General features: G+C 41.1%; 1 protein-coding gene across 1 annotated transcript in view; it reads right to left on the bottom strand.

Moving 5' to 3' along the window:
- DCP1B (decapping mRNA 1B) overlaps positions 1–19,047 on the bottom strand; it is a 67,916-nt gene that overhangs the window by 7,769 nt on the left and 41,100 nt on the right. The window contains 4 exon segments of the mRNA XM_025198805.1: positions 3,222–4,067; positions 5,468–5,596; positions 12,710–12,845; positions 18,915–18,981. Coding sequence (XP_025054590.1) covers positions 3,222–4,067; positions 5,468–5,596; positions 12,710–12,845; positions 18,915–18,981 — 1,178 coding nt within the window.

Here is a 19,047-nt window from a genome sequence, read left to right as displayed (position 1 = left end):
TCCTGCTTCTCAAGTACTCACTTGAATGTCTTTAGTTAGTATTCAGCAATACTGTTGGCAGCTGGATGACATGGTACTTAGTGAATTTACATTAGATTTTTTGAAGCTGAGAATGTGTTGGAACTCTTGTAATGTAAATTGGAGCCCCCATCTCTCACTACCTGCTTGGAATGCTATGTTCATCAGACAAGTCTCTTAGAGCGTTAGTAGTTAGAGTAGGAGTTGTGGATTTCTAGCATTCTTAGTGAGCATCACTTAGAATTTGTTTAAGCATTTTTAGGTTAAATGTTTAAGTAGAGTAATTGCAAAGATCTAGTTATTTACATCATCAGTACAAAGATATTTTAATCAGTACACCAGTTATCTGCAAATCTAGACCATTTTCCCATTGAGTTCATTGGGAATTCAATCTCTGGCCATCAAATTTAGCTATCAGCCAGATATGTTATTCTTATACTTCAGAACCATGCCTTAAATATTCATGACCACAGAAAAAATGTTATCATTCTCCAAATAGCCTGAATGGTTTAAAAGAATCTTTTGTGAAAGGAATATACTTTCCACCATAAATGCTCCGTTGGGTGTTTTCATGAAATATAGTACAATACTATACTACAAGACAGATAAGTGTCTTTCCAAGTTTAATTCAGAATTTTTTAATTCATATTTACTGTATCTTAAATTTTAAACATTTTACTTGTAGCTAGTTAAAAATACCAGATACATCCTTGCTGAGCATTTTTGCTATCATATGCAGGAGTGGTAATCAAGATAAACCATAAGCATTGGCATGACTCAGATTTGTGATACTAAGTATCCCATTTATTTCCATGCAGAAAAATTCCTTCTATGGGAGGGGTGTTACTTATGTAGGGTATACCCAAAAAGTAAAAAAAAAAAAAAGGTCTACTGAAAATAGGATAAATTGATTATTTGAAAAAATGGCAAGGATATTGTGCTCTAGTAAGGATACTTCGCAGAATCAGGCTGGTACTAGACAGAGTGTTTCCTTTGTAGATTTGAGCATAATTCTGGTCAGCTTGCATTAATTTCTTTTGTAAGAGGTCTTTCCTTTCAATGTGGGAGCACAGCTCTTATACCATATGGAGATGCATCACAAGCCAATTTAAAAGCAAGGCTTGTAAAGTATCAGAACTGTTTGTGAGAAAATGTAAGCCAGTCTCCTTCTTGCTCAACACATCTTTTGTGCACCTTAAATAACCTTGTCATTTTTTTCAGTAATGAAGATGTTTTCTAGGTAGCATTCTGTTCTTGGCAGACCTTGTAGTATTTGCTTCACTGAACTTTGATTGATAGCAACAGAAGATGCAATGCTGAAAGATAAACAAATATAGGGAACAGACCTTTGGATGCATGGATTGTCAGGATTTGCTTGGATTGATTTTGCATGAGCATGTGCAAATGTGTACACAAAGTCTATTTCACAGATGTCTATTGCCAGGTAGGGTGGCAAAGGAGATTGGTTTATCAGCTGATACGCTGGTAACCATTAGTTCAGGACTGCATGAGATTATACTAATTCATTTATTTTTTCCATCTCGTACAGCCCTGAACTAATGGCTACCAGGATATGAGCTGATAAAACCAATCTTCAGGCTGTCCATCTGAATCTTCTTGAGCTACATTCTGTTATGCAAAACAGGATTCAGAGTTGTAATAGCTGTTACAGCTTCTTATGTATATTTGCAGTAATAACCACAGTGGTGACTTCTCCCTGTCAATATGCTTCTGCCAGTATCTATTTCAATCCAGAACTGCATCCTTTTTCTTGGGTTTACCTGGATATCACCACCACCAGCATTACTTTACGGAGGGGTTTCTCACCCATTGTCTCTCACCTCTAACCCCCACTGCCACACATTTGCATTTTCACTGACATGCATTCTTGCATACTGGCTTCTATCCCATCCAGGAAGAGCACAAAACAACTGCAGAGGCTTCCTTTGCCTGAAGAAGAGTATTTGTACCCAAAAGCTTGCAAAGAACAATTTTTTGTTGGTCTAATAAAACATATCAGATTTACCCAAAGAACCTTATCTACCCAGAAAAAATGACACTTACTTACCCACACAGAACTTGAAACTAATGATGTAAACTGGTAATTGGGGGTGAGATCCAGGGAAACGTTTTGTTCATCTCTGAAGTATGCACTTCAGTGACTAAAAAATAGGCTCCTGCTCTCAGAAATCTTTCAGGTTTTTTTTTTAACCAATGGCTACCTAACATAAACTGCAAAAGTGGAACAGAAATTAGAACCCAGTTCTCTCCCCTTCCAGTTGTGAATCTGACTGACTGACTCCCTCTTCTTGCTTTCCTTTTGGTTCTTTGACTCTTCCTTCTTGGCTGCACAATGGCCTAGCTTCAAGAGGTGGTCCATACTTAGACTCTGCTCCAGTTTGGCAGTCAGGGAACTGCTAGATGTGGGTGGGAACCCCTTTATGCTGAGGAGGGCTTAGACCCCAAATCTTTCTCTTCCAGGGCAGTGTAAGCACTACCATCACCAATGACTTCCTCCTCTAGTTGTACTTTACAGTGAAAGTAACTGTGGCATATTTTCAGTGCTGAACTCAGTGCTGACAAAGTGCATTCCGTCATTGACAATCTCTCAATTCGAGGATGATTTCAGCATTAGGGGACCACCTTAAATGTCAAACCCTTCTGAAGACTTAGTGGAGTTTAGACATCACTCTGCTTCACAGTGAGACTGCAGGAAAGGCTAGGTAATCATGAGGGGCTTAGGTGTTGAGATTGGGCTGCTTCAACACATACATGGGAGCTTCAATTTGGGGGTTAAATGAAATCAGGTACCTTTGGGGTTAAGCAGCTGCTGAGCTGGAGTTCCCTGAATCACTCTTTGGATTTAGATGCCCAATATCTGCTTAAATACAATTTTAGATATCTATGTCTCTCTGCATCCAGCCCCAAAAGTATCTTTGAAAACCTCCAATTGAAATATTTATGGCTATTAGTGGACTTGCTAGTGCTGCTACAGGATTAGTGCTTGCACGAAGACCAACTTGGATGTGGTACCCAGACCCACCTGGGCAAAAGGAAGATATAATGACAATAAGCTTGGATGTAAGATTTTCTGGGATGAGAAGAAACTGTAATTAGAGAAAAGCTTTACTGGTACGGCACACCAAAAACGATTCCCAGAGAGTTTCCTAATATGGCATTAGCCCTTTAACTCCCACCTTTACCTGAAAGAGAGGACTCTGCTTTTTTGCACCGGGTGCCTTGTCTATCCAGGAGTCCAGTTTCAATGTGTTGCTGCTCTGCATAACCACAGGAAACTTAGCTGCCAACGTAGGTCTGGTGGACACATGTAGCTGTTGCTCCTGTTGCACTATCTGAAGTTTTTTCAATAACTCTTGGGGTGAAATCACCCCAGAACTAGTTGGCTGGTTGCTAGAGAGAGAGAGTGGCTGTCTAGGAAGTTTGGGTGGTTCTTTACCAAGGGTTTGAGGCCCTAAAGTCTGGGTAGGAAGGGAGCCATTGAAATATACAAGATATGGCTGGGTCATGTTATTTATTTGTGTTGTTGATGCTGCAGCTGCAGGAGTACTGCTGAAGACTGAAGCTGTTGAATTTACAGGTCCTGTAGCACTGGGGTCCATTTTGGTCATTGTTCCAGATTGGCTCTGCAGTTGGTGTAGCAAGCTCTGAGTGCCTGCTGTATCCTGCACTGGATGAGATGGAGCAATACCATGAGAGGTTACAGGTTGGACGAGTCCAGTAAAAGCCTCCCCAACAGAATGCACACTGCCATTTTCACACATCCGGTTCTCAGGAAATTCAGCCAGCGGGTGAAGGTCTGTCCCTCGTACCATAAGTTTCTGAATGGCTGGACAAAGCTGCTTCTCTGCTGAGGGCGAATGTCTGTTGGGTTCCTCATAGGACAGTGAGCGCACTACTCCCTGCCGCATGGAACATTTCTCTTGGTGCTGTTTTTGTGACTGATCTGAGACATCCTGGTATGGGCTAGGTTTTTCTTGTTTTCCAAACAGTGCTGTAAGGGACAAGTGCTGTGGTTCAGAATCCAGGCTCTGGGGGCAGGGGGAGACAAACAATAATTACGTTAATACCATTCCTGTGTTCTTTAAAACACATTAACTTTGTAAAATCTTTAGCCATCAAGCATTTATGGACAGCCAGAATAACTTTCTCCTATTAGTGGTTCTCTCAGATGGGAAGGGTAGGTTAGTTCAAATACCCCTGAAACACCAGGTGAGGATGAAAGATAATGACAATCCAGAAAGAAGACACCTGGTCCACTCTCATATCTAAAAAGAAGGTGCTTCCCATTACAGCCATTGCTAAAACACTAAAAAAGCTCTAAATTTTCATGAAATAGAAAAAAAAAAAATGGAGCCTTCTGCCTGCTGGGAAGGGAATGCCAGTTTCTGAGTGTCTTTTATCTTTAGATGTATTTTGCTGGATTCTACAATGTAAAGCAGGGGTGTCAAACTAATCTGGCCCTGCATGCTGGATCCAGGGCTGGTCCACATCAGGCCCACAGACTGGCCGCAGGTGCCAGACCCAGCATGAAGGGCCAGTTCAGCATGGGTAACACATTCAGTGTACATCCCATGCAGCCTGAACCCTGGACCAGGGCTGGCGTGGGCTGTATATACTGTGTGGGGTTGGCCCAGGTGTGTATGCTGCAAATGGCATGGGGGCTGATCTAGCGCATGTTCTGCAGGCAGCACCCTCCCAAACCAGACCTGTGCACTGGCTCAGGGGCTGGTCTGAATTGGGATCCCATGTTCTGGAGCCAGTGCACAGGGCCAGGTCTGCACAGAGGCAGTTTTGTGCACTCACCCCATGCTGGCTCTGTGCACAAACCCTGGATTGGGTCTACTGTGCACTGAGGGCATGGCTGATCTGAGGCATGCACTGCATGAGATACCTGTGTCAGGCTGGCCCTGTGTACTGGCTCTGTTGCATGGAGCTGGTCTATAGATCTGATGCAGCATGTGAGGCAAGACCTGGCACATGCCATGTCAGCTGCGCAGGGTTGGTCCAAGATCCATGGGCCGGATCTTTGACATCCGTCAGGTAAAGTATTTTAAAGACGGATCAAAAGCATTAAGCATGTTTGAGCAAGCAGAATTTTTTATCACTTAGATTATATAAATGCATAAATAAATAAACAGGATAAACTGTTGTCCAGTGGCCCATGAGGGGTTATCAGAGGATGACGGCCACATCCCTGAATTGAAAGATCGATATTTTCTGTACATAAGCATACTGCACCCACATTTAGTACCTTCATTTAATACAGGAGAATTACTTTTTGCAAAATAGATACCAATTTTGGATTTAAACAACAGCTTATCCTAGTTCCACCTCAAATCATTGCATGAATTATCTGCATTGTGCAAGCATCCTCACAAATCTAGTGTCTTATGACAGTGCTAGGCAGAGGGCAAATACAACAGTGTACCTTGCCTTGTTGAGGTATTCGCTGATGCTGATTTTCACTGGGCTTCACTGGGATTGGTTTGATCAGGTTGGGGTTGTCATAAATAGCAGAGGAACTGGCTATTTGTTTGGGCTCTGAACAGGTCTTACACTGCAGTGGGAAAAACAAATGTATTTTGGAGTGAAAGAAAATCCTTTTTATTCCAAAAGGGAAAGTTTACACTTATACTCTATCATAAAAAAATTAAAACGAGGTTGCACCTTCAAAAGAGCAAGCCTTGGTTATAGAGCTGACAAAATTATCAGGAATAAACATTAGGACACTGAATGGAAGATAGCCTCATTTTTTAGGAGGTGCTGGTACATACCAGAATAAGGACTGAGAGACACCAACTATTATCCACAACAAATTACGAGTTCTGCAACTTGGCATACATTTCTATTTCACTAGTGCTTCTGGATGGATTGCCCAAAGAGGAAGATGAAAAATCAGAAAGGCAGGAAGAGAAGTGGGGAAAGAGACAGGCAAAATACACAAGGGTCTCAAGCCCTAAAGCTGATATCTTATAGATGGTTTTTATAAAAAAAAAAAAAAAAAAAGATATAATTTGACAGACCAAACAGACACAACAACTGCAGCGTACTGCTTAAAAATGGTCCTGTGCCAGAGGGGCAGGTACACGTCTACAGTGGGACTCTGAGGGAAAAATCATTACAAAGTATAACTGTAGTTCAGCTTCATTCATTTGGATTTATGTTACTTTTGCTTCAACCTTTAGTTCAGATCTACTGCCTGGAGAACTGTTTTCTGGAAGCACAAGAGACATGCTGGGGAGGGGGTACCTGAACCCAGATTAAAAAATCCTGAATCCAGTTCCTGTATCTTCCTTCTCTTATACTTATTTGGCACAGAGGTGGAAACTGCTTCAAGCACTAGGTTTGAGGAAGCTTGAGAACCTAAAAGTAAATTCTGCCCTGCAAGGGAAACTGCAAGTGAAAGTTAAGTGTGAGGTTATTACAGAATTGTATACTGAATGCCTTGTGGCTAGGCTGGGGTAGCAGAACTCAAAGATCTAGTTAAATTCTCCCAAAATATTTTTCTGTGTGAAATCCTTATGGTCCACAGAAGCCACCTCAGAATGTGATATTTTAAATATCAACCCCTGTGCAGACTGTAGTATGCCACTCAAATAATGAATTATGGGGCATCTTATTTCAATGCTAAATGCCACAAGGTCAGATGAATGGCAGTGTTTAACAGAAATGTGGAGTTAGTTAAAGTTTTGTTTTTATTTTTTAGTTCACCTTGTAAACATTTATAAATGGATTGTTTAGAAAGATACCATTAGAGAAATAATGTGAACAATGAATACAGAAGCGTATGCCAAGGACTATAAAATACATAGCTAAGGCTTTTGTTTTAAATAAATATTTCTGTTGCATTTATGACCACCAAGTTATAACTGCCATTGTTTTGTTCATTCACCTAGCTTTGTTTGGCCACTTTGGACTTGACTAGCTATAATAATACTGTTTCTGCACAAATATTGCCTGCTTGGTTCTCACATCTCACACCCTTTCCCAAATCATTTGAAGGACACGAAAGAACATTGATCTTGTACAACAACACTGAAAACTTTCTGCTATGGTGAAAGTTGATTACTTATCTCCTCCTCCGTTTTCTGCATCTTGTTTCTGATCCATGACAGCACTTTGCCTTTTGCTTAATGGCTACTTAGCTTTTTGTGAATTTCTATATCACAGTTTTATTGAAAATCTAAATAAAGTGTTAACTGGCTTCCCTTATCTATTATTTGATGTAAGATTGTAATGAATTAGTTACGCACAATATTATTTTGCAGAAGTTGTGCTGATTAGATCTATTCTGATAATTTTTATGAGCCGGAAAAAAGTAGGTTAAAGACCTATTGTCTTTTATAAACACAATCTAATCAGGTAATGTAGTAATAATTTGTAACAGCAGCTTTTATATGCATAGAAAGAGACGCACAGCCTTTTCTCTATTCTCCATTGTCTATAATAGCCTGTCCCCTCTTCTTCAACATGATCACTGTTGTTGCTGGTTTTCACCATGGTCCTAATTTGGGAGAGCACAAACACATGCATACATTCACTGTAGTTCAGGAAAGCAAGTAAGTACATGTTTGTAAATTTAAGCATGTGCTTCAGCCTCACTGACTTCCCTGTGAATTAAGCATTTTTAACTTTTTTCTTCAATTGGGGACTGAAGTATCTTTGATAAATGGTGTGACCTTGAATTCTGCTATTAAGCTCTGCCTGATGCCTGTCCTAAGTCTCAATAACAAGTGGAGAAGAAACTAATCCCTAATTAAGCTGAAGGACCCACAACATAAAGAATGTTCAAAGAGTGGGCACTATGTGCCAAATTCCTCAAGGCTGTGTCTGACTTCAGGGTTACTGAGATGAAAGATGACCAGGCCCAATGGGACCTCCTGACCCACCCTGGTATCAGCTAAAAGCTAACCAGGAGGCTGACACTTGATCAGGAAACTGTGCCAGAGAAGCAATGAGGTTTGAAGGTTGGAAAGGAAACCCTGACCATCAGAATCTGGAACAACTTTGTCAGACTGGTAAAACATCCCTGCCAATGAACAAGTTTGAGAGGTACCAGAATGACATCGTAGGCTTCTTGGAAATCAGGTGGACAGCAAGGGAGATGCTTCAGACAGCAAAATCACATTCTTGTATGACAATATGAAGCATAAAAGCAGTAATGACATGATTCTTAATGAAAAGACAGAAATTTGCTGACCAGATAACAACTTAAGTCAATTTGAGGATCAAAGCCAACTTCAGAGGTCAGTTTCTTTAACTTCATTGTGCTCCTATGAATGAAACTGAGAAAAAGAAAATCAAATGATTTTGGGATCAGGTGAAGAAATGTCTAAACTTCCTACAAAATTCCATATCTTCCATGCTTTAGGATTGTTGGGTATAGCTGCATTGGCCTAAAGACACAGGCAGGCAAGATTCTTTGGGTAGATGCAATATCTTTTATTAGACCAACTAAATAGTTGGAAAATTTGTTCATTGCAAGCTCTTGGGCACAAACACCCATCTTCAGGCATACAGTCTGTTGGTGAATTGTGTGTTCTTTTGGGTAGAACAGAAACCAGGAGAGTACACAATTCACCAGCAGACTCTTTATATGCCTGAAGAAGGGTGTTTGTGCCGGAAAGCTTGCAAAGAACAATTTTTCCAACTATTTAGTTAGTCTAATAAAATATATCACATCTACCCAAATAACCTTGTTTGCCTAAACATCCTACAGGAAGACTCATGTGTGATGAATAGTAAGTGGAATACTAAGATATATAACAATACTAGATGAGGAGATGTCATGGGCCTCACCTCACTCATCAAAAAATGAATGAGGTGAACAGCTGCTGCATTTTGAGATTCCTTGGCCTTTACATTTAAAATATGGTATTCAAGTTCAACTTGAATCTGAAGTGGACCTAGAAAGCGCTGAAACGCATTGATAAGAATATAACTGTTGTCTTGATAAATAAATGGCAGGGAAACTGGAAACCCTGGTCCTAAAGTATTCAAAAGCAGACATTACATTATAACCTTATGCTTTGCAGCAACTACTTGAACAACACTTGAAGTGACCCCATAAGAAGCAAGAACTGTGAATGTAAGTTCAAGATGAAGGCATCCTGGACAGGCCTGAGGTGAGAAAGAAAGAGAGGATCAGACCAGAACTTGGAAACTTGGCCTGCAACTGATCATTGAGGACCAGCTAGAAGAGACTGAGTCCTGGAATAAGCAACTTTAGATGTACCAAGAAGCGTGAAGACAACAAAGATGCCTGGGTTATCAGAAGACATTTTTAACCTAGCTGATGAAGAGTGGAAAGTCAAGGCAAGTATATATTGTCAAGATGTTATGTGCAGGCATATAAAGCACCTTGGTAGAAAAGTCAAGAGGTGTACTAGGATGGAGAAGAACAGCTCAATGAACAGTGCTGGAACATGAAGTTTCTGGGAGAATGCAAATTGAACAAGGCATTCAGAATAGCAAGGATGATGAAAAAGAAGCAACAGCCCAAACTCCACAGCATTTTGGAGAGTGCCCTTACGCTCTCTGAAAAGAAAAACACCTTGAAGATGCGTGTCTAAGACTGTCAGTGTTTTTACGTGGACAATGTGCATTTCATCTTTTGATCCAGAGACTTGGAAACTGTTCTACCTGAAAAGGACAATGACAGGGATGGTATCTTGCTGAAAGCAGTGTCAGGAAGCTGAAGAAAATGATTTGGCTGTTTAGGCTCTTAAGTGACATTTAAGCATCCAAGTTGCTCTTGAAAATGGCTCCTCTGTCTCTTAGGCCTTTGAAAATTTTCTTGCTGGACTTAAAAGTAAGCAAACTCTTGAATACATTAAAACTTAATTGGTTATCTTGAATGTTCCCACCTTGTGGCTCATAAGGCTTTTGTTATCCTCCCCAAACATAAGGGATGAAGAAGGGAAGGAAGCAGAACTTCCAACTGATTTCAGGACGTTAGCCCCATAAGGCTCAAGATAAAAGCTGGCAACAACCTATAAGAAACAAAGCAGCCAAAGACTGTCCTTGAGAAATCAGATGACATTTAATGTAAAAATTCCTTGTCACTGCATTTATTTCCACTCCTCCAGTCCTTATTTTTTTAGGCATACATGAAAACATGATCTTTAGTTTTTAGATGGTGTGTCCCCTGGAAGATGAAACCCAATTACATAATGACTAGGTACAGATATTTGGGGAGGGTTAGATCATGTTAAAAATGGGCACCCAATCTAACTTAGTTTACCCAGGTGTGGACCTTATACTTAAATCCCTAGTTAAGTTAATCTAAGTGTGGACTGTACAGAAGTTCAGGAACATTAGATAGGTCTAAAAAATGGCCAACCTGATTTAAGTTAACTGTACCTTGGAGGTAATCCAATTTAGATTGGGTTTGGTGAAACTGATCTAACTGAACTTCTCTACAGTTCCCAGAATAGCCCTGGGGCTGCACTTTTCCTCCCCCCTCTTCCTCCCCCAAACTATTTTTAGCCCCTCAGCCCCTTCCCCGACCCTGAGACAGACAACTCCCCCAAACAAACCAGCCAGCCTCTTCCCCATAAGCTTGCCAAAGTCCCCACCCTGCAAGCTTCTCTTAGTGCTCATTTTACTGGCATTCACCATTGCCAGGAACCAATGGAAATAAGTCCAGGTGGAGGGAGAGATGGGTGGGATCAGGGGGGTTGGTTCGCAGGGGTGGTTGTTTGTCTGGGGGGAGGGGAGGAAGTTGGAGGGGCTAAAAATAGCTTGGGGAAAGCTCCTCCATCATGTAAAATTACCTCCATAAAGATACGAACCCTCCCCATCTCTGATCTACCCACTCCTCCCCCCACTCCAACTTACTTTCATCAGGCTCCTGGGACCAGTGACAGCTGGTAAAACTGGCCCCAGGAGCTGTTTGCAGAATCAGGGTGGGAGGCTGGGGAGGTTCATGGGGTTTGGTGGCATTGGAGATCCTCTCCGATACCTCCAAATTCCCCCACCCTCCAATCCCCCAACCCCACATGGACCCTGCCAGCCCCTTCTCCAATCCCTCCAGCCCCTCCCACAGATCCTGCCAGCCCCCACTAATCCTTCCAAGCCCTCCCACAGAACCTGCCAGCCCCACTCCCCCAATCCCTCCAAGCCCCATCCCATCCCAGCTCCTTTGATCGGGTGGCAATTTTTAACTTGATCTAACCTCCACCTAGCCTCCCTGAATGTCTGTACATACCCCAAATTTCTACTGCAATCAATTATGATGCCATTAGCATAGCATCATAGGTGGGGAAATAAGGGGTGAGAGAAAATTTACTGAAGTCAAAAGATCTTGCTGGCTCACCAAAGTTATCACTTAAACAATATCTATCAATACTTCCTTTCCCTTTTCCTAACAGAAACACATGCTTATAAAGAGAGGAGCTAGTTAAGTTTGTCTGCAACGCACCAATAATCAAAGTTTACAAGCACAAGTCTAATAATTTTTCTAGATTTTCCAGAAAGTACCATTTGGTTCTTGCAAAAGTGAGTATTCAAATAAACTCCGAGCACTTCAAAGGTATATCAAAACAAAGTTTTCCTTTAATCCACGTATGGATGCAGATTTAGATTACTGCAATAAAATCCCCTTTTTGTCCATTTTAAAGTATTAAACCCATCTCTTAGAGCAGATCTAGAGATGCTGGCTTCCAAGTAGCTGTAGCATAAGAAACTAGGCCATATTTCTTCGTAGTTGAGAAAGTTCATTACAAACTTGCTTAAAATCTTATTAGTAACCACTTTTCACAAAAGGAATAAAAGCTCTATTTAAATTGCTTGTGTATTTTTTAATACCATATTCCCAGACTCAAAACACTCATACATTATGAGCTCATAATTACGTGGCACTGCATATACAAAAGGCAGAAACAGCACTAGGATCCAACAGGGGCTCTTGAAATAATTTACACCATTTATATGAATAATTAAAATGATTAGACTTTTATTCCCCAAAATAAAACACTTTGGATTGCTCAATAATGAGAAGAAAGTTATTAGTCCATTAGTTACTTATGTATCTTTTAGAAACTTCAGAAGATAGAGGAAGTAGAATCATACATTTCAAACTTTTTCATTTTCTTCCATCAATGACTAATAGTCTCTTACAAACCATATTTAAAAGCAGTTACTTTGGAGCTAAGCATCTTCCCCACTAGGAATAATCTGTTGAAAAAGAGAGTAGCTAAAAGCCAATGTGAACATAGCACCCACATTCAAAGAAGATATAACTCTCAGATGCCACTGAATGTGTGAGGTGCATTTGAGCTTCATACATCAAATCAAAACTAATGAAAACTATACCATGAGTTCACAATTCTTGTTATATCCCCAACAAAATAATAATCACAATTACAATAATAATAATCACAATATCCCTATACATAATGTTTTTCTTTGAAAGACATTTTCAAATTTATTTCATTTGGCTCTTACGTATATACTGGTATAAACACACAGAAGTAGTGTGTGTTTCTTGACATGAAATCATGGATAGCCTGCTGTCCCAACATCCTGTAATTACAAGATCTTGATGATTTCATTTAGTAGAAATATAATTTTATAATAAGAATGTAAAAGTTAGAAGAGGTGGTCAAATAAGATGTTACCAAGGGCCAAGGGAACCTACGTTTTCATTTCACATAGAAAAAAGACTTACCTTGGTATATTCATCCTTGGCCTTAGTAAGCATCCGTAAGATATCCACTTCTTTGCTATTGCCCGAGTTAAGGAACATTGGGGAGATACCAGCTCCAGTTTCTTGCTGTGCCTTAAATTGTTCCCGCTGAGTTAGGCTGGAAATAAGCAATAGGTAAAGGGGGAATGTATCAGAGAGAAGTAAATGGGGGGTGGGGGGAAGTATGCGTATGTGTGTGGGGGGAGAAATCAACTTCCAGCACAACTATTTTACAAAACCTAAGTGCATCTGTGTGTAAGGGGCAGTTTGACAAACAGCGAGGTGTAGCTTCTCCAAACTTTGTACACACTGGGCCATGAAGCCTTGAATTTCTGCGACTTAGTCACAGATTCTCTAACCCGGTGATTCTCAACCAGGGTGTTGTGGCATGCTGGGACGCCTTCAGATCCTTTCAGGGGTGCTAGACAATGTTAGCATTGTTAGTGTGTAAAATGATTCACAAGATAAACCCATAAATTTCAAATAGGAATCCATGGTGTTAAAACTATCTAACCCATTGTGGACTTTCTGAGGTTTTCGCAACAGAAAGAAAATTCTATTCACTCAAAAAAAAAAAAAAAAATATCAATGAAAACTAAGATCTGGCATTTTCCAACGGGTTCCTTGAATCTAAAATGACTGAGAACCACTGCTCTAACCAGAAATTATAGGGTATTTAATGAGAAGCAAGGGGTTTTTTGGTGATCTCTTACTGAATCAACTATATAGTTGGTGGGTAAAAGTGCCCTTCTTTAGGTTGGGAGAAGCAAGTGCAGACTAAAGCAAAATACCAGTTAAAACAACAGCATGTGTAAACTCCATATGTAAAAGAAAGAAGATACTTAAAGGAGTGGAGGAGTGGTGTCAACTAGAAGTAAAGAAGAGTTATCAGAATGGTCTTCAAAGCAAGAAAAGTTTACTTGAATAGATAACATAATTATTAGGGCTGAAAAACTGTTAACATTTTTTTATTCATGATTAGTTGCACGATTAAAAAAAAATTAGTCACAATTAATAGCTATTTTAATTGCACAGCTAAAAACCTCAAAATGATGCGCAGAAAAACTCAAAATTATGTAGGTACTTTGTATGGTTTGGGGGGGTGAGTGTGGAGTGTGTATGTGGGGGGCATTTTGTGAAGGTGTGGGTAGGCTGTGGGTGTATGAGTGGGGTTTGGAGCCCAGGGAGGGGGGACTCATGCATGCCCTGGCAGGATGAGGAGTACTGTGGGTCAGGAGTGTGGGGCTGCAGCAGGGCTGAGAAGACTGTGGCTTGGGAGTGAGAGGGGCAGGGGCATATCACTGCCCCACAACAATCATATTACTCCCTGACCCCCACAGGTGTCCTCTTTTTTGAAACTGGAAATATGGTAACCCTACAGGAATACAGCTTGGTGGTGTATAGAGCAGTGGCCAGCAGGTAAGTCTGTGGAGGGGGAGGGGGGAAGGAGCAGGGGAATGACAGAGTGAGGCCCCCTTGGTGAGCAAGAGAGTGGGGGTAAGGACGACTTCCTGCCACTGCGTGCACCCCCAGGGAAGGCATGGGGGGCATGTGCCCCCCAGATTTGTGCATGGGACAGAGGTGGGTTGCCTGCTGCAGCCTCTGGCTTTGCGCTCTGCTGCCTTTGCCCCAGGAGCCATGCGACACCATGTTGTGCCTCCTGCTGCTAGGCGCGCAAGGGATGTGTGGTGCAGCCAGCACACGGCTCCCAAGGGAAAGGCAGCAGGGCACAAAGCTCCAGCCCGCAGCAGGCAGCCCAGCTCTACCCCATGCACATGCCCCTCCATACCGCCCCCACGGGTGCATACAGTGGTAGGGAATAATCCTGCCCCTCCCCCCTGCGCCCCTGGATAAGCTACCCATGACCTGCCCCAGCCCCGGGGCCCCTGCCCCACTCCCTCCCCTCCCATGGGGGCTTCAATTTGCCCCCCGCCTCTTCTCTCTCCCTCCTGCCCCTCCCCTTCCACAGACTTACTGGCAAGGCACTGCTCTACACTTTGTCAGGCTGTGTTCCCGACTGTATGTGGCTGCAGCTGATCGTATGTCTATGTGCGTGCCCCCGCCCCACAAACCTTTCCTGCTGCAGCAGCCCAGAGGCTGCACCAGGGCTGTCCTACAGTCCTCTGTACTGCTGGGCAGCCCAGAGGCAGTGGTGACAGCAGTGGAGCAGACCTCAGGTGTGGGCTCCAAAACTACATGCGTGATTAACGCGTTACAAAAAAATTAATGCAAGAATCAATTAACACATTAATTGTGCACATTAATGGCAATTAATTGACAGCCCTAATAATTATGTAAAAGAACAGGACCATTCAGAAGGGAAAAAGGATTGCTATGATCTGTGGAGCATGGAAAGGTTAAGAAGAGAAAGGAGTTAGATAAAAATGAGTCATGAAACTATCATCTATGTGCAGTCCATGGTGTTTAGTATTCAGGAAAGTTATGAATTTTTGTTCCCAGGCTCGTCTTCTGAAGGCATTTTGTAGAGTTCTCTTGAGTATAAGGAATGTGGAGGTCCAAAACGAAGCGACTGTTCTATAAAAAGTGTTCTCTCACAGGTGACTGGGTACCTCAGTCCTTTATCATTTTTTCTGCAATTGCTCATTCTGAAACACAGTGGTTGTTTTATTTACACCCACCTAGTTTCTGTGAGGGCATTTAGTGCATTGCATGAGATGCACCAGATTCTGCGATAGATGTGTGCAGGATCTATGGATTCTGATGGTTCCATTATGGGAAGTGTTTATGGTGGTGGTGGCAGTGGAGATGCATTGACAGTTTTTGCATCTAGGTTTCTATACCACTTAATGCTTGTTGACCTCACAGGGAGATCGCTTCTGATGAAGGGCAACGTTCTGAAGCCAGAAGCAGAGATGCTGGGCATATTTGTCACAAGTTCTGATCCTCTTCAAGCATAAGCTGTAATTGTTAAATGATCCTTCTTACTGTTTCCAGTGTAGGATGGTATGAAACAACCAATGGTATGTAGTCAGTGGGGGTTTTCTTTTTGTATTGTAATAAGTTAGTGCAGGGTATTTGGGTGGCTTGTTCAAAGATGCAGTCTCTCTCTCTGCTGGAATGTCCTTAGTGGGTAAAGGCAGTTTCTAGGCTGGCAAGACAGCTATTATAAGTATTCTCCTCACACAGATGCAGTGGTACCTGAGAATCTGGTCACAGATTACAGCTTTCTTGGCACATTTAGGATGATTGCTGGTTTTCTAAACAAAAGGTGGAGGTCTGTGGAATTTTTTTTGTATATTGTGGTTTGTAGGGTGCTATCCAAGATGTGAATCATGGCATCTAGGAAGCTGATGTTAGTGCAGCAGTATTCCAGACAGAATTTGATACACTGGTAGAACTTGTGGTGAAATCATTAAGTGAGCCTAGGCAGACAATGTTCCTTGGGTGAATTTGATATCTTTTATTAGACCAACCCAAATGGTTGGAGAATAGTTATTAAGCAAGCTTTCGGGTTCAAAAACCTTTAAGTGAGCCTAGGCATTTAGTCTGCATGATGAAAAGGGTCATGCAGATTTGATGGTGCAGTTTTCAAAAAAAATTCTTCTTCAAGGTCACATGTGTGAGTATAGCTGTAAAAGTTGTGTGTAAGGATGAAGTGGATGATAGGTATAGTATGTTGTGGTTACAAATCTGAAGGTAGTTTATGTTCTTGCAGGTATTTTCAGGCAAGTAAATATACCTTCACTGTGTGGGATATTAATGTATATGCCACTGACATCCACAGTTTGCAAGTGTGGTCTTGTTGGGGAGGTGGTTGATGTTCCAGATCGTCTTAAGAAAAATTTTTGCATCCTGTGGAAAACTCTCTCTGAGTGACAAGTGGCTTATATCACAGAGCTACTGCGCTACTAAAGATGATTTCTATGAATCCTGATGGTTCTTCAGTGAGTATGTTTCTTCAGTTTGATATGATGCATCTGCCAGATTTGCCTCATCTGGGTATCTTCAGGAGCATGCCAAATGTTCTTGAGGTAGAAGAGTGGGGTATGAGTGAAACTGCTCAAAGAAATTATTGGATAATGTTTTTGAATTCAAGGGGTAACGCTGGTGTGGGGTCCTTCCCAAGTTCTATATAGTGGTTGGTATCAGAGCTGTTTGTTTGCCTTAGGGATGTAGTCTTGGCAGCTGAGGATGACTATGGCTCTGCCTTTGTCTGTCTGCTTCCTCCACAGACTAGAAGAAAGGCACTTGTGTTCAAAAGCTTGCCTAACATCTCTCTCAACTATACAGTTGGCCAAATAAAACGATACCACCAAACCCTCCCCCCCACCCCCTAAACCACCAACCCCTCCCGCAAATACTTTGCTTCTCACATATTTCTTGGATTATTACAGCTACAGCACTCCAAACCTACTACAGGGAATTTATTGCTATTCAGTTCTGACTGGTGGTGGAGGGTGGGGAAACACACAAATCAGTCATTAACTGCTAGTAAATGACCAATTTCCTGCCCCAGCTGTTTTATAATTACCGTTGAACACTGAGAATTCTAACACACAGCCACTTCGCTGAGCTACAGGGTGTTTTTTTTAATCTATATGGAACACTGCTATTATAAACCACTACACATGGTATACAATAGCATGAATCCTCTGAAAACTAGTCTTTATTGTAGTAAATTACCAGTTTGAGAATACCCAATCACCACCAACTGCAGCACGAGCTAGTTAACAAAAATTAGCTGTTAAAAAAAACAGGTTTCCTAGGGATCGCTGCTTATTTCTGTAACTTCATCCCCCATCAATTATTTCTTGGGAGACAACTGATTCACTTTAATGCTTTTCAACATACACAAAAAAATCCCCATCATTCTTATAGCTTTACAAGCTCTTCTGTATTTCTCTTTGCTCTGGCACTGCAACATGAGAAGCAATGGGTATATCTGGAAAACAGGGCTATGAACAAAAATGTGTCAAATACCTAGCTGTTTTCTCTCCAAATATTTTCCATTAGCACATTTTGGAAAAGAGAGAACTGAGATTCATAGTTCTTATACTGTGAGCTGCTTTGCTGCTGTAGATTTCTGAGAGTCTAACTTCACAAGTCTCCCAAGGTTTTGCTTTCCCTGACAAACAGCTGGCTGTACATCAGTCTTCTCCAGAATACTTAGCATAGGACATATGACTGGGCAAGAATTGCTGGGGCTACACAACTGCTGTATCCCAAGCATCTCCAACTGCCAGCACATCTATCTATGGATACAAGTCAGAGCATAAATCCAACTTGTACTATGCCCATGAGGGTCCTGTGTCAACATTTTCAAATGTAAGATAAGAAAAATAGATTTACATATCTGATATAAAATAGCACTTCCCCCACACCAAAAAAAATTAAATTAAACCACAACACACAATGGAACAAAAGTGGTCTAAAAGCAGGCATAAATACTATGGAAAAGACCCAGCCAATATATACACATCAGGAGGCAGAAAAGTGGAATGGACTCTGCCAACAGTAAATGCTTCAAGAGAGCAGTGACAAATCTAGATGAGGGATATCTATAATGTTATTTGATTAAATGCTGCCAATAAATTATATTGTTTTATGGAAAAGTTTTGATTTCTGATTAGAATTAAATATTATAACTTATAATACACAATGATCATTATCTTATTAAACAAAAAAATCTTGAAGTCAGGATTAATTAAGACCTGCTTAGATTTCAGGAAAGAGACAAAGTGAATTTCACATATTTTGTTAAAAAGAGCAGGGGAAGCAGTTCACAGCTAGTGTGGAAAAGGTGTACAAAATGCAGCAAACCTGCAGGCATCCTTTATGACTCCAACTTCGTTACTTTATTTTACACTCCTATCAGTTATTCATTTTACAAACATAAGTCCCAAAAATAGGGGGGGAAAAATTATGTGTTCCGATGCAAAGAGGTGTTCTCTCATTAAATATCCTTCAAACCAACCTTTTAGATGTTATAGGATAAATTAGATGACCCATTACTCTGATATAGTTCAAGAGTTAGATACTATTGTGTAAAAGTTTGTATTCTATTACCTATTTATTTCTAAATATTTATTTTAGAAGTGAGGCACTGAATCTTATTTCAACATTCAATATAAAGCTAGTGTAGAGAAGTACACCACCATTCTTGTGATATAATGTGCATGTATGTATAGAAAAAGCACAAAAATCTTGTTTACCCATTGTCACTTACTTTTTCATGAGCTCTGCAATTCTTTGGCATTCTTCCTTATCATAAAACCAAATCCCATAAATGGACACTGTAAATGCACATCAAACAAAACTATGAGCATCTACTCACACACAGTGCTTCTCCTGACAGCAAT

Source organism: Alligator sinensis, unplaced genomic scaffold, assembly GCF_000455745.1.
Source record: "Alligator sinensis unplaced genomic scaffold, ASM45574v1 scaffold87_1, whole genome shotgun sequence".
In the NCBI taxonomy this organism is placed as follows: Eukaryota; Metazoa; Chordata; order Crocodylia; family Alligatoridae; genus Alligator; species Alligator sinensis.
Note: the sequence above shows the minus strand (reverse complement) of the source record. Positions and strands in the feature narration are given on the sequence as shown.